This window comes from Pleuronectes platessa, chromosome 8 (genome assembly GCF_947347685.1).
Source record: "Pleuronectes platessa chromosome 8, fPlePla1.1, whole genome shotgun sequence".
NCBI lineage: Eukaryota > Metazoa > Chordata > Actinopteri > Pleuronectiformes > Pleuronectidae > Pleuronectes > Pleuronectes platessa.
Genome location: NC_070633.1, coordinates 18,672,412 through 18,685,061, shown reverse-complemented (window position 1 = coordinate 18,685,061; position 12,650 = coordinate 18,672,412). Strand labels below are relative to the sequence as shown.

Genomic DNA, 12,650 nt, shown 5'->3' with positions numbered 1-12,650 from the left:
AGAATGACTGGATTTACTGAGGAGGAGCCAGTTAACCTTTACTTTTTCTTTTCCGTGCTATCCAAGCAGGGCTAACACTATTTCATACCACTGTTCATATCGCCACATCGGCCCAAAGTCAAAAACCTGTATCTGGAAATTCTTGCAATCACATCGTATCTTGCGTGTGCATAACGATTCCTGAGGATATTGTTAAGTTTGAACATAAGCAATAAAACATTCTTTAGCTTTTAAACAATTTTTTCCCCTCATGTATGTAAAATCCAACAATCAGAACTGAATTAAAGCTTCAAAATACATTAAAACCGATAGATTTACTTTGTTGAACAAGCCATTTACCAAGGAACATCAAATAAAAAGGATAAAATTACATTTCCTTGTTGGGGGCAGAGAATAACCATTTATTTAGGTATTGTTAAGAAAGAGGTCTGATTTAATTCTTTTTTTTTGCAAGTGTAAATCCAGTTATGGTCAAGATGCCTTGTGCTGGGAGCATCTGTTTCTAGTGTGTTCAACACTCTTTACTACCGAGACCCTTAATCCCCCATCAACATAACGAAAAAATAATATTCTATTGAGAAAACATGCTAAATCAAAAAACCCACATCGATCACAATTCGGTCACTGACAGCACATCTCTCCCTCATGTCTCCCTCGTCCTACACACAATCGTTTACAGACACGTCATTATTACAATCACTTCATTCATCCTCGGAGGAGACGTTACGCTTTTTTTCTGTTTCACGTTTGTTGCACAAAACATTGTGATGCCATTTGATGGGCAGCTGGAGGCTCTTGGGTTTTTCTCGATCACCTCTCAGATTCCCTCGACAGCAACACAACACCTTTTCTCTGTCCTGGAAGGCTTCCGTAGCATCTCCGCCGTCCAGTCCCACTGCTCTCACTGTGCTGATGGATGTGTTTTTTTACAGAAGGGGCTCTGGGCACGAAAGAAAACTTCACTTAACCAATGATTGGTTACACAAACCAGTCTGTGGATAGAAATGTGATCTTCTCTCTTCTGGGTAATCCTGTGTCGTGTCTGCGTGGTGGTGTAATCCATCCAGCTCATGAGAAATCCACATCCAGCAGGGGGCCGGTCGAGCCTTCAGACGGTTTCCACTTGAGCAAAGTCGTGTTCAAAGGTCAAAGTTCAACCAGTGACACCAAGTGACGTCAGCAAACACACTGGGCAGCTTTTCCTCCTCATGAAACACGTCTGTTTTTCCTTTTTTTTTTTATATAATCAGGCATTCTTGAAGATTCCTTTTCTCTCCTTCCTCTGCGGTGGTGTCTTTTAACATGTATGTACATCGTCGGTTACCATGGCTGGTACTGAAAAGGTGTTGTCGTGGCGATAGTGTGAGTGGCATCCAGATGGGTGGTGCTGTGGTCGCTGGTGGCGGTCGGTGCTAGGGGAGTTCTGACGGCTGTTTCTTGGTTTTCAGAGTGTCTATGAGAGACTGGACGCTGCGTTTCACGCTGGTGGTCACCCGCCGGGACACGGAGTCTGCGGAGGGCGAGGAGGAGGAGCCGGCGCGTTGGGAGGGCGGCCGGGCCACCAGACACTTCTGATACCGCAGCTGAAGAAGAAGATGAGATGGTCAGTAGAGTTCATCAAGTGGGATTTAGTTAAATTGTAAAAACATTAGTCAAAATGATTTTTTTATACATTTATATATAAAGAAAGAGAAGACGTACACCAACAAGAGAAGAAAAATCCAAAAATGAAATGATCACATTTGATTACATATGTATGAATAACTTGATGAAGAGCTTTTTTTACTCTTCTCCCAGGAATTCTCCAGATAACAGGCGGATTTACACAGCCCAGTCAGCCTTTGCACTTTTACAAAATCTTACACAACAGACTATGATGCTGCTCCAGATAAAAAGGAGCGGAAAAAAAAAAACGACTAGTTCTCGACTTCATTTAGAAAGCACACAGGACAGATCCCCTCTTCTTCCTCTAAATGTATCCGTCATCCAGTCTCCACAGTGCGAGCTTCCAAAACACTTTAAAGAGATTATGAACAGTCTTCACGTCTAACTTAGCAAGAAAACGCAAAAAGTGTATTTTTCCAAAATACAGAACTGAAATACAAAGTCTTCTTTGAGCTTCTTATCTATTTTTTTTTCCTCCTGTGAAACAAACAATTATGAGCTTACCACACATGCCGCCTGCACGGCCTCGGACACAAAGCCTGCATTGGGGTCGCACCAAAAAATGTGACACTGGAAGTGCTGGCTCCCCGTGTCCATGATGAAGGCAAACGTATGCACGTCCCGCCCCACGCCCATGAAGGACAAGAAACGGACACGACACTCCATCACGACCTCCTCGTCCTCCTCCTGCACAGCCGTCAGAGAGGAGAATCAGAGCTCTGTTAGATCGTCCTCTCCCAATGAAAGGCAACTACTCATCTTTTATTAACTGGATAGCATGGTAGAGCCTCTTGCCTTCTCTTTGATCACAGCCACAGTGGTGTCAGCGATGCTCAGTATGACAGGAGTCCAGTCGTCTTTGCCTGAGGACGACAGGAGGCCCTCGATGGCCCCGTTGATGATGTCCATACCTGAGAACCAATCACAAGGGTGTGAAATGTGAGACAATGTGTGATCTCTAAAGGACGTGTATGGGCTTCCCTCTGGGTTTCGTTTTACCTATGGGTCGAGACACATTTGTCATTCCCAGATACAGAACGTGGAACTTCTGCACCAACTCGGTCTTTGGCAAAGGAAACTCTGTAGAGGGAAAACACACAGAAACGCACACAGATCAATAACTTCATCACACAGGGCAACATCTAACGCAAAGAGTCCAAACACCATAATTGGCTTAAACTGGAGAAATAAACAAACCCTGGTGAATATTTGATTACTCTATGTTGCTGTTGACATGATTAGTGCAGGAAGAAATGAGTTTTCACACAAGCATGCAGGATTTCAGAGAGCATGAAAACCCCTTTCTTTCTTTACAAAATGCCCCGTAGGCAGAGAAGATTTGCACACAAGGTAAAGGAGAGCAGTTAAAAGATGTAGATGTCACCTGCATCTCAATCAGTAAACATCTTTTACCTCCAGGACCTCGCTATTAAACACCAGACAGTCGACTATACGAGCTTGAGACGATTTCTGTCAAGGTAAAATGCAAAACACCAAAACTGCATAAATGTTTAACTATGCAATTAAAGAATGTGCATCTCGGAGGGCGCTTAAAGGAAAATAGAATAAAACCTCAACCAAAACCTGATCAAATATTAACCTCTCAATCACTTATCATCATAAATTTAAAAAAACGGCCAACGGTCAAAATAAATTGCGAATTTTCCCAGTTGCAAACAGTTTTTTCCGATATCCCGACACCACATGAACGCACAATAACTCCAACGTTCATGTCTTTGGATTGTGGGAGGAAGCCGGAGAAAACCCACACCTACACCGGGAGGACCCAGGAAAGACTATTCCATTAAAAAAGTGCAAAAGATCTCTGACACTCAGAACATGTTAAGACTCTCTAAAGAGGAGTAACATGAACGATGAACAGTGGGGGGGTTTTAACACATGGATTATATGTTTAAAGCCGAGCTCAGAGAAGGACAGATTTGATGAGGACAGTATTATCCTGGTGTTGGTTCTCATCCCAAATCATTCGGTGCTAATCTCCTCAAACGTGTCCCAACACAGAAGCCCTGAAGAAAATCGAATCCAGGTGAGAGAGAACTGCTCTAAATTCAGTGTAAAGTGGAAAAAAGACCTCCCACTGGATTCCAACTCCCCCCCAAGTTATAGCTTTACCAGATATGAGGGATGTCTGCCAATGGGTTGTTTGATCCGGGGGTTGGGATGGACGCTGTGGAGCAGCAGGCCTCGCCTCAAAAAAACGCTAATCGGGTTTTAATGAGGTCCAGTGCCTCTGTAAGTGAAGAGCCGATACAGTTCTTTTCCATTCTGATGCTGGAGCTCGTCTCCTCAGCGCTCAGCAGACACACACACGCACCAAAGTCACGGTGGATGAATTGCGCTGCCACTTTTTCCCCATTCTTCCGATAATTACTCGAGACTGAGAGGAGCAGGTGGAGGGGTTAAGCGAAATCAGAACCTGTGAATGGAATTAGCGCGGCGAGGATAAAGCTCAGTGACCGGGGAGTGAGGAGTTGTTGGAGAGTCAGCGTTATCTCGTGTGTAATTGAACCAAAACTATCTTTTCTATTAAAAATTGTCAAGGTTGCTCCTCAGGCGATAAGGTAAAAATTTGTTTAAACATACATAGTTTCAGATGTGGAGGAGAGCTGTTATGTGACACAAGGAACCACAGCAGGGAAGACAGCACACGGCTGACAAATCTAATTCTCTCACAGGGGAACTACAAAAGAACACGACTCAAGTTAAAAGAGAAAATCTGTGGGTGTGTGAGTGTGAGTGTGTGACTGTGTTTGCGTGTGTGTGTGTGTACCTTGTAGGGGCACATCAGTGCTGGTTTGGGAGGAGCTGCCCGCTGCAGCCTTGGCACTTTTCCTTTCAGCCATAATCTAAACAAGGGGAGAGGGGGAAGGAAGAAGAGACAGGGAGATAAACCACAGAGGGATGAAGAATGGGACAAAGTGAAGGAGAGAAACAGATAAAGGGCAAGAGAGGTGAGAACAAAAGGAGAGAAGAGGAAAGGGATCAGCACAGAGAACAAAGAATAATCGACTAAGTAGATTTGACCTTAGACTTGTCTTTGAAATGAGCGGAAAAAAATGTAGCACACAAATAATAAGATGGAAAAATGATAAGGCTGTGACATCCCATAATGTTTGCTTTTGTTAATAGCTCACTTAAAAAATTAAATAAAAACAAATATCCTGGTACCTTTAATAAAGCTAGGGATTTCTCTGCATTTGAACATTGTTGGAAACATTCTGAATCATGTACGTCTAAAAGTCAACAAATAAATAACGTAGAAGCAGTTGTTTGCAGAATCGTTACACATTAAATCTCCATCTGTACAAACAGACAGTGTCTTCCTCTCTTTTCATCGCTGCAGATCTCTTGCTGCAGAGCGGGCACTCGTCACACTGAGTTGAATATTCTGCAAGACCCCTGCACTGAGCCGCTGCTCTCTCTTCTACGGATACTTGATTAATTGCCAGTGTCATTAATCAGAGTCTGTGGTGATTCTGCAACTCCGCTCACAAGGGAACATGTAGGAAGACGCACGCACACACACACACACACACACACACACACACTCTTTCACACACACACAAGGGAAAGCCGCTCAGCGTGCTGTGCAGCTGCAAGACTCAGGTCACCAAGTTTCTCCGCTGCAGTGATAGAGAAAACTACGAGTGTGTTAAAAATAGGCCATTTGAAGAGCCTCACACATACACACACACACAGACACACATACACTGATTACCCACAAACATGAACCAGTAGCCTTATTTAATGTGACCAAACCTTTGGTGATGGTTGAATCATACAAAGGATTCTGATTTGAGCAAAAAAAACAAAAAAACAGCTATGAACATATGTTGTTCTGTAATGGTTGATCTGCTTCAACCATTACCATGGTTCAATTTTAAATTTGAGTATTGATTTGACCTGCTGTAACAAGTCAAAATAAAATATGCTATTACTAACTGTTTAAAATGTTCCCTAACTTTTTTAATAGAAGGATCAAGTCAGTGACATCAGTCTTCCCTTTTATTTCCTTGCCATTTAAATCTGTCTGTCAGCGAATCTCTACTTTTCATTCAAGATGCACCCAGCATGCAGCTGAGTGTGAGGAGATTCAGACCTGCTGTTATCTGAACAGTCAACAGAGTGAGGAGGGGAGGGTACCACTGAATCGTGTGTGAGGGAGGGAGAGAGAGAGGGGGGGGGGGGGGGGGGGAGGAGGGAGCAAATCAAGTGAATGACAATGCTTTATGCTGCAGCTTTGCGCTGTTAAGAGTCTGTGATTCCATGTTCCTGAGAGGGTTAACATGCTGTCACCACAATCTCTCCCTCTCTCTCCCTCTCTCTCCCTCTCTATCACTTACGCACACATTGAAAACTCTTTTCAAGAAATGCTGCATGTGCTCTAACCTGAATCTTATCTCCTGTCAGTCTTGTCTCACTGTACAGGATCTTAAAGCCTCTCTCCCCTGAGCCCTCTCTAGTAAAAGACAGCAGAAACCTTGTCAGGGCACTGTCACTGGTTTGCACTCGTAGGTATTAGTTTTATAAAACGTGCATGTCTGCCTGTCCGCGAAGTTACAGTCTCTGAAAAGTAACTCTAGTTCACTGCATCAGCAGAAAGAGATTGATTTCTCCCTCCTCAATTGATTAAGGCTTGATGGCTTGTTTCAGAGGAGCTTGTCGAGCGGTGGCGGGGGCGACACCCACCTTGGAGCAGATTTCGTGGAGACTTGTGGCGATGGCTGCGGCAGGAGTATCACATCGGAACACGTGGCACTTCAGCACCCGCGTGTTCTTGTCTCTCGCCACGTAGGCAAAGTCCCTGAAGCACAGACAGAGGACAGGTATCATCACACATGAATTTATGAGGAAATCTAAGAGACAAACATTGACCTGGATGCACATCAACAGCAGATGACAAAGATATTTGTTCTGTTAAAGGGGCAGTAAACAATCTCTGTCATCCTGTGCACTTATTGATCTGAATTTTCACATTTATTGACATATTTCCCAGATGCCCAACTTTTATACATCGTATGTGCTAAGAAAACAAAAAGATAAAACTTGACTAATACTTTGGTCCATCTCCCATTCATTAACATGGAGGAGCCATACTGCAGACAGCCACCAGGAGGAGATTGAGACTCTTTGGCTTCACTTTTCGGAAGCAAACCTATCGTCCATCTTTACACACAGTCTCTGGTGTCTATGTGTAAGAGGGACAGGACAGAATGATGGTGGGTTGTTTAGGGTTAAGACAACATGGATACAAATGTTTTGAACTTTTCATAAATGTGCGTTTTTGTCATAACGATAGGCCATTTGTCCCACCTCATTAAACTTTTTCATTCCATATATCTTATGAGGGAGAAGTTTTATCCACCTAATTCCAGTGCTCTGACTGGGAGCCACCTTTCGGAATATTCTGGTGCAACACTTCTTAACGGGTCTCAAAACTCCTTTTCCCAGAGTGCAACTGGTTTAGGGGCCAATATCTGGATTTGATTGCCAATTTGTATTTTTAAATTCCCTTCAGCGGTTTTCACTTGAGTTTGTTTGGTTCACGTTTGGCTTCATCAGCAGAGTCGGGATATTTCCATCTGAAATCCCTCCCAGTGTTTTCAGCCTTTTCATTATTATTTTCATCTTCAACAGTTATATTAAAGTGAGTGTTGCATCTCGTCTCTGTTCTGTCTGTTGTCAGGAGGTGAGTGATCGCAGAAATAAAAAATAAAAGTTTGCCAGAAATCCAATCCTCTCTCTGCACTTTGCATTTGCATTGTAATCTCCGCAAACATGGGAAAAAGTGAAACCTTTCCTGCATAAGTAAAAAAAAAAAAAAACTAAGTGAAAGCAATGAATATCATCAGGATAAATCAACTTGCTCTGCACGCATATAGCTCTATTTGACACATAGATTACTTAAAGCCCCTTTAACAGCATGTTTCTCTCAGTAATTGCTTCACTGGAAGCGGGTGTCAAATTTGGCTACAACAGATGCGTGCCCCAGAGCCTGAGGAAACTACGTGCCTCAAGCTCCACAATGGTGCCACACGGCAGAGAAAGATGATGAGGAGGAGGAGGATGAGGGTAAGACTGAGAGAGGAAGCTCCACCGAGATATGAAAGTGTATGCAGCGGGTGGGCGATGAGGACACACAGCGCCGTGTGGGTGATACCATGCACAAGCGTGCGCACACACACGCACACACACACACACACCGACAAACACAGACATGATGGAAGATAGATGTTTGATCCTCATTAACAGAAGCTGCAGAACAAAAGGTAGGAGGTTGAGTTTTCCAGCCTGGACTGAAATGATTGAGTAAACAGACAACGCAGAGTGAAAGATTTGGAAGGGGACGTGCAGAGGAGCCAGCTGGACGGCGGTGTCACCAGATGCAACAGCTTCAGTGCACACACACACACACACACACACACACACACACATATATATATACAGTGCATGCTTCACATTAACCACAGACACAAACAGAAATATGCCGAACACAGCCAGCATTTATCACAACAGGCTCTTTATGTTTATGAGACCATCCGGTATGTCTCCTCTGCCCAACTGTGTGCTCACACACTTTTGGGTCAATAATGCTCACCGCCTGTGGCCAGGAAGGAAAGTACAATGCAATGTGTGTGTGTGTGTGTGTATATTGTAAGATGGGTGTGTGTATGCATCCAGTGCACTTTGTTCAGGGACGTTTGAGCAGTGTGTCACCAGAGCAGCATGAGTGGCCTTGCTTCGCACACTACAAATGGGTCTTTTATGATTGTGTTCCCTCGCTGGGGGATCAAAATGCTATAAAACCGCACGCAACTCTGAATAGGAAATAGCCCGTGGCCAGTCTGGCATCATTGATGATTTAACACTTGCAATTTAGACCTGCAGTGGTTGCTGATGGACTCCTGCAAAGAGCAACAGTGACTCCGGGCGAAGCAAAGCCACTGGTTTGATGCCTGACAGTGATTACACTGTATGGGTGGGTGAGTGGGTGGGTGAGTGGGTGGGTGGGCCCGACACTCGAAGAGCAGTTACCTTTCTCTGGGTCCCAGGAAGCAGGGCCAGGGAAGCGAGGAGGAGGAGAACAGGGAGGTAAGGGATAAAAGGAAAGAGATAAGTGATGGGAAATTAAGAGACAGGGAAAAATTGAGAGATTAGACAATTGTATCATAGCAAAAAAGTGAAACGGGAAAAGAAAACGAGATCAGAGGGTGAGATAGAAAAAACAACAAGAGGAACATTAATACACACAGAGTCACAAAGTTCTGTCACCTCAATCCATATCCTCCATGCTCTGTGTACTTTTCAATTCAGTGGCTTAAGTTACGCTACATTATGACACAACACCCCTTTCTTGTTTGATAGGACAGACACACACACACACACACACACGTACACACGTACACACGCAAACACGCACACCTTCATGTTACCTCCTCTCCCTTACTCTCTATTTCTCCACCTTTTTCTGCCTTCAAGTCTCTTTCATCCTCCTCTTTGCTCTGGCTCTTTAATCTTCCTTTTCGCTCCCCAGCTCTCTCGTTCTCTCTTACTGCCGAACTCACTATTTTTTCCCACTCAACACAGGATCACACACACACACACACACACACACACACACACACACACACACACACACACACACACACACACACACACACACACACACACACACACACACACACACACACACACACACACACACACACACACACACACACACAGCAGGATGTGATTCCGAACAATTCAAATCAACAGTGCATGTCATCAGTGCCGCGCTCCTCGAGGAGAGCTACAAAGGCAGGTTGAATAAAGATCAGAAGGCTAATTCAAACATTGCCTCGCTTTGATTCTCTGATTAGCCACTTAGTGTTCAGCAGTGTGTGTGTGTGTGTGTGTGTGTGTTTGGTAGCTGGCAGATTTTGTATTTTTTGCTCTGACTTCATTTACTTTTTTTTCTACTTCCCTCTGCTCCGTTTCCAATTTACACTCGAAAACCTTTTCCACAGTCGACTCACTTTGGTAAAATTGGATTAAAGTCTCAAAAAGCTGCTCTCCTCTTTCTCAGACATTGCCCTGCATTGTTCTCCATACAATTCATTTGCATGTGGCAGACTGAAAGTGCTGCAGAAGCTTAATCATTGATGGTGACCACAACAAAGGGGATTCAAACCCAGCACAGATCCTAAAGAAACAACAGTGTTGTATCATCAGATCATCGTGACCTCGTTTGACTCTAGCAGCACAAGACTGAGACTAAAGCCACAGGTCAAAAACCCAATAACACCTGCTAACATCTGGCTTTGGGAATGGATACAGATCAGGACGCATGGAAGAGGCATTCAGGAACTTGAACCTGAACTTGGTGCTGACCACTTGTGATCTGATCACTCAAGACGTCTGAACAGAGTCTAAGCTTCATCTTGAAATGCATCTTTTTCTCCTTCTTTTGAGCTTTTTGAAAACACTCACTTTAAATTAGCCTTTTTTACCAATAAAGAATTTTCCAGCTGTCAGACGCCCCCTATATATGTGTAGGCATCTCAGTGTGGACTCAGACAGTGGCGACAAATACAGAGAGAGTTGCTGGCTTACTGAGGCTTTTACGATCAGTCATTCCTGACGTCAGATAATTGAGCGGGTGACATATTGTAGAGAGAGGGACAGGCAGGGAATCAACAAACAGCTGAGGATGAATGACATGTAGACCTCAGAGTTGCAGGAAGAGCTTTTGGCCGGGAGGTGAGGAGAAAGGATGGATAGATAAAATGTTGAGAGCGGTGAGCGACTAAGGCAGGAGGCCAGAACGCCAAAATGAAAAGGTGGAAGCGTGTCCGGAGAGGAATGGGAACGAGGCGTGAGACCAAGGCCGAGGAAGAGATGGAAAGGAAGACGGGAGTCAGAAATAAATGAAAGCAGCAAAGCAGAGAGAGGAGTAGAAGCAAGTGTTTAAGTGCTCTCTCTCTCCCTCTCTCTCTCTGTGCCTCACATATTTCCACGGCTGAATAAAGGATGACGGACTCGGAACTACCAATCTCTCTTTGATCCCGCGGCTGTGAGGAAGGCTCGGATGGAGAGGATGCGTAGAACGCGGAGGTTAAATGAGGTCACCACTGCAGATGGATGGGGAGCAAGGGTTTGAGAACCATCATCATCTGCAGCTCTGACATCACTCACCCAGCATCAGTAGTACTAACAGCCTAGTGCGTAGTAGTGGTAACATTAGCATACAGTACGTAGCGCTTCGGGGAAATCGCAACTCTGATTTCTTGCAAAGTTGGCAAGTTGGACTCAGCAGTCGAGACTCCAGAGGAATTGAGAACTATTTGCAGCTGGAACCGTGTTTTTAATGATAACAGCAGCTCAGCTCGGCTCCGGTGATCACACGTCAACACAACTGTACCTGAAGGAAATAAACTAATCAAAGTTATTAACTCTAACATGGAAGAAACATTCCAAACACACAACACTTAAGAGCCTTGGTTGAGGTAAAGGAATACAAACACTCAGTGTAGACTTGGATTCTTCTTCTCTTTTGTGATTGAGCATGGGATTAAATATAAATAATGTAAATAATGCTATATTATTTGATTAAAGCAACTTTTACTGAGCAACAGCGCCCTCTCTGACTGGAGCTCTGACTGCTTAATTCCCACTCACTGATCTATTAAAAATCAGCTATCAGCATTAGTCTTGAACTTTCTAGATTCATTTCCACACTTTTTGCGTAATCCTGCAAACTAAAAAGTAACAAAGAAATGGAGTCAAAAACATAACGACCTAGGTGGAGGTAAATATATTTTTTGTAAATGATGTTAAATTGTTTATATAGTGTCAAGTAACGAAGCAACACTTGCTTTTAAGTGTTTGGCTTTTTGCCAGAGTTTGCAAATGTAACTCTTGATATTTCAGACAAAAGAACACTTTCACCGATACCACATTATTTAAATTCAAGAAGTTTCATATAGAGAATAACGTCGAGGTTCTTCAGGTACTAAAACGTTGTGATAAATCTAAAGTGTGCAACGAGCGGCAGAGAAAAGCACCTGCAGTGCAGTGCGTTGGTCTGCAGTGCAGCCTCCATCACTCAGCAGAGACTTGTGTCTTCTCTAATCCATCTGTCACACGTACATGCAAACACTCACTTGACACAGACTTCAATTATCGAGCAGCTCAGAGAGGATCCTGTTAGTGTCGGCCGCTATATGCTAATGCTCTTACATATGCTAATTGCACAGCCCAACGCTTATTTTAGAAATGTCTGAGGAGGAAGTGGCTGGAGACTCTCCCGTCAGCAGAAAGTGTGTTGAACGTATTGATCGCTGCTGGACTGGTGAGTCTGGCCCCAGTCCAACATGGATCAGATCCAGTTCCATGGCAACATGTGAGAGAGGAGACTACCGCTGGACGGTGATTTAGAGGAAAGCCCTTTCATCACACTGCAAAGAGAATAACATAACGACTGACAGGTAGATTTATGTTTACCAGCTGTTTCTTCTGCAGCATACGTGTGAAGACTGTGTGTTAGAAGTTTCACTTAAAACTTTGCTGCAGCATGAAATTATCCCAAGAAAGCAAAAAGCTGGGATGCTTGAGTTTAGATAACGTTATCAGACGGTGGGATCAGGGCGGCGCCTCCACCACACCTCTCATCACCTGCCTTCTAATCACCAGTCAACGCTTCATGCCCGGTTTGATTCCGATTCTTGAACCCATCCTTCCTTTCCCCTCAAGAGAAAAGGTGAACAGAAAAAGAAGAAAGAAGAAGAAGGAAAAAAACGACCCTCATCCCTTCATCCTCCTTCCGCCATCCTTACATCCTCGCTTCACCCTCCGTCCTTCATTCCTTCATCCTCCTTCCCTCATCCCTACACTCATCCCTTCATCCTTCATTTTTTCTCAACATCCAATATATCTATATATCTATTTCCATTCAAACCTATAGATCGCATATAGCTTGAGCA

The 12,650-nt window shown here is 44.0% G+C and overlaps 1 protein-coding gene across 4 annotated transcripts in view; it reads right to left on the bottom strand.

The window, feature by feature from the left end:
- Positions 1 to 1,222: 1,222 nt before the first annotated feature.
- LOC128446309 (amyloid beta precursor protein binding family B member 2) overlaps positions 1,223 to 12,650 on the bottom strand; it is a 30,505-nt gene continuing 19,077 nt past the window's right edge. For 3 of the 4 annotated variants that reach the window (XM_053429324.1, XM_053429325.1, XM_053429326.1), the window contains 6 exons: positions 6,376 to 6,490; positions 4,457 to 4,532; positions 2,665 to 2,745; positions 2,461 to 2,576; positions 2,170 to 2,352; positions 1,223 to 1,583 (listed from right to left, as the gene is read on the bottom strand). In XM_053429324.1, coding sequence (XP_053285299.1) covers positions 1,413 to 1,583; positions 2,170 to 2,352; positions 2,461 to 2,576; positions 2,665 to 2,745; positions 4,457 to 4,532; positions 6,376 to 6,490 — 742 coding nt within the window. In that variant the 3' untranslated portion in view covers positions 1,223 to 1,412. Of the gene's footprint in view, positions 1,584 to 2,169; positions 2,353 to 2,460; positions 2,577 to 2,664; positions 2,746 to 4,456; positions 4,533 to 6,375; positions 6,491 to 8,721; positions 9,589 to 12,650 lie in introns of those variants that run through there. The other variant, XM_053429327.1, reaches the window with a different exon arrangement.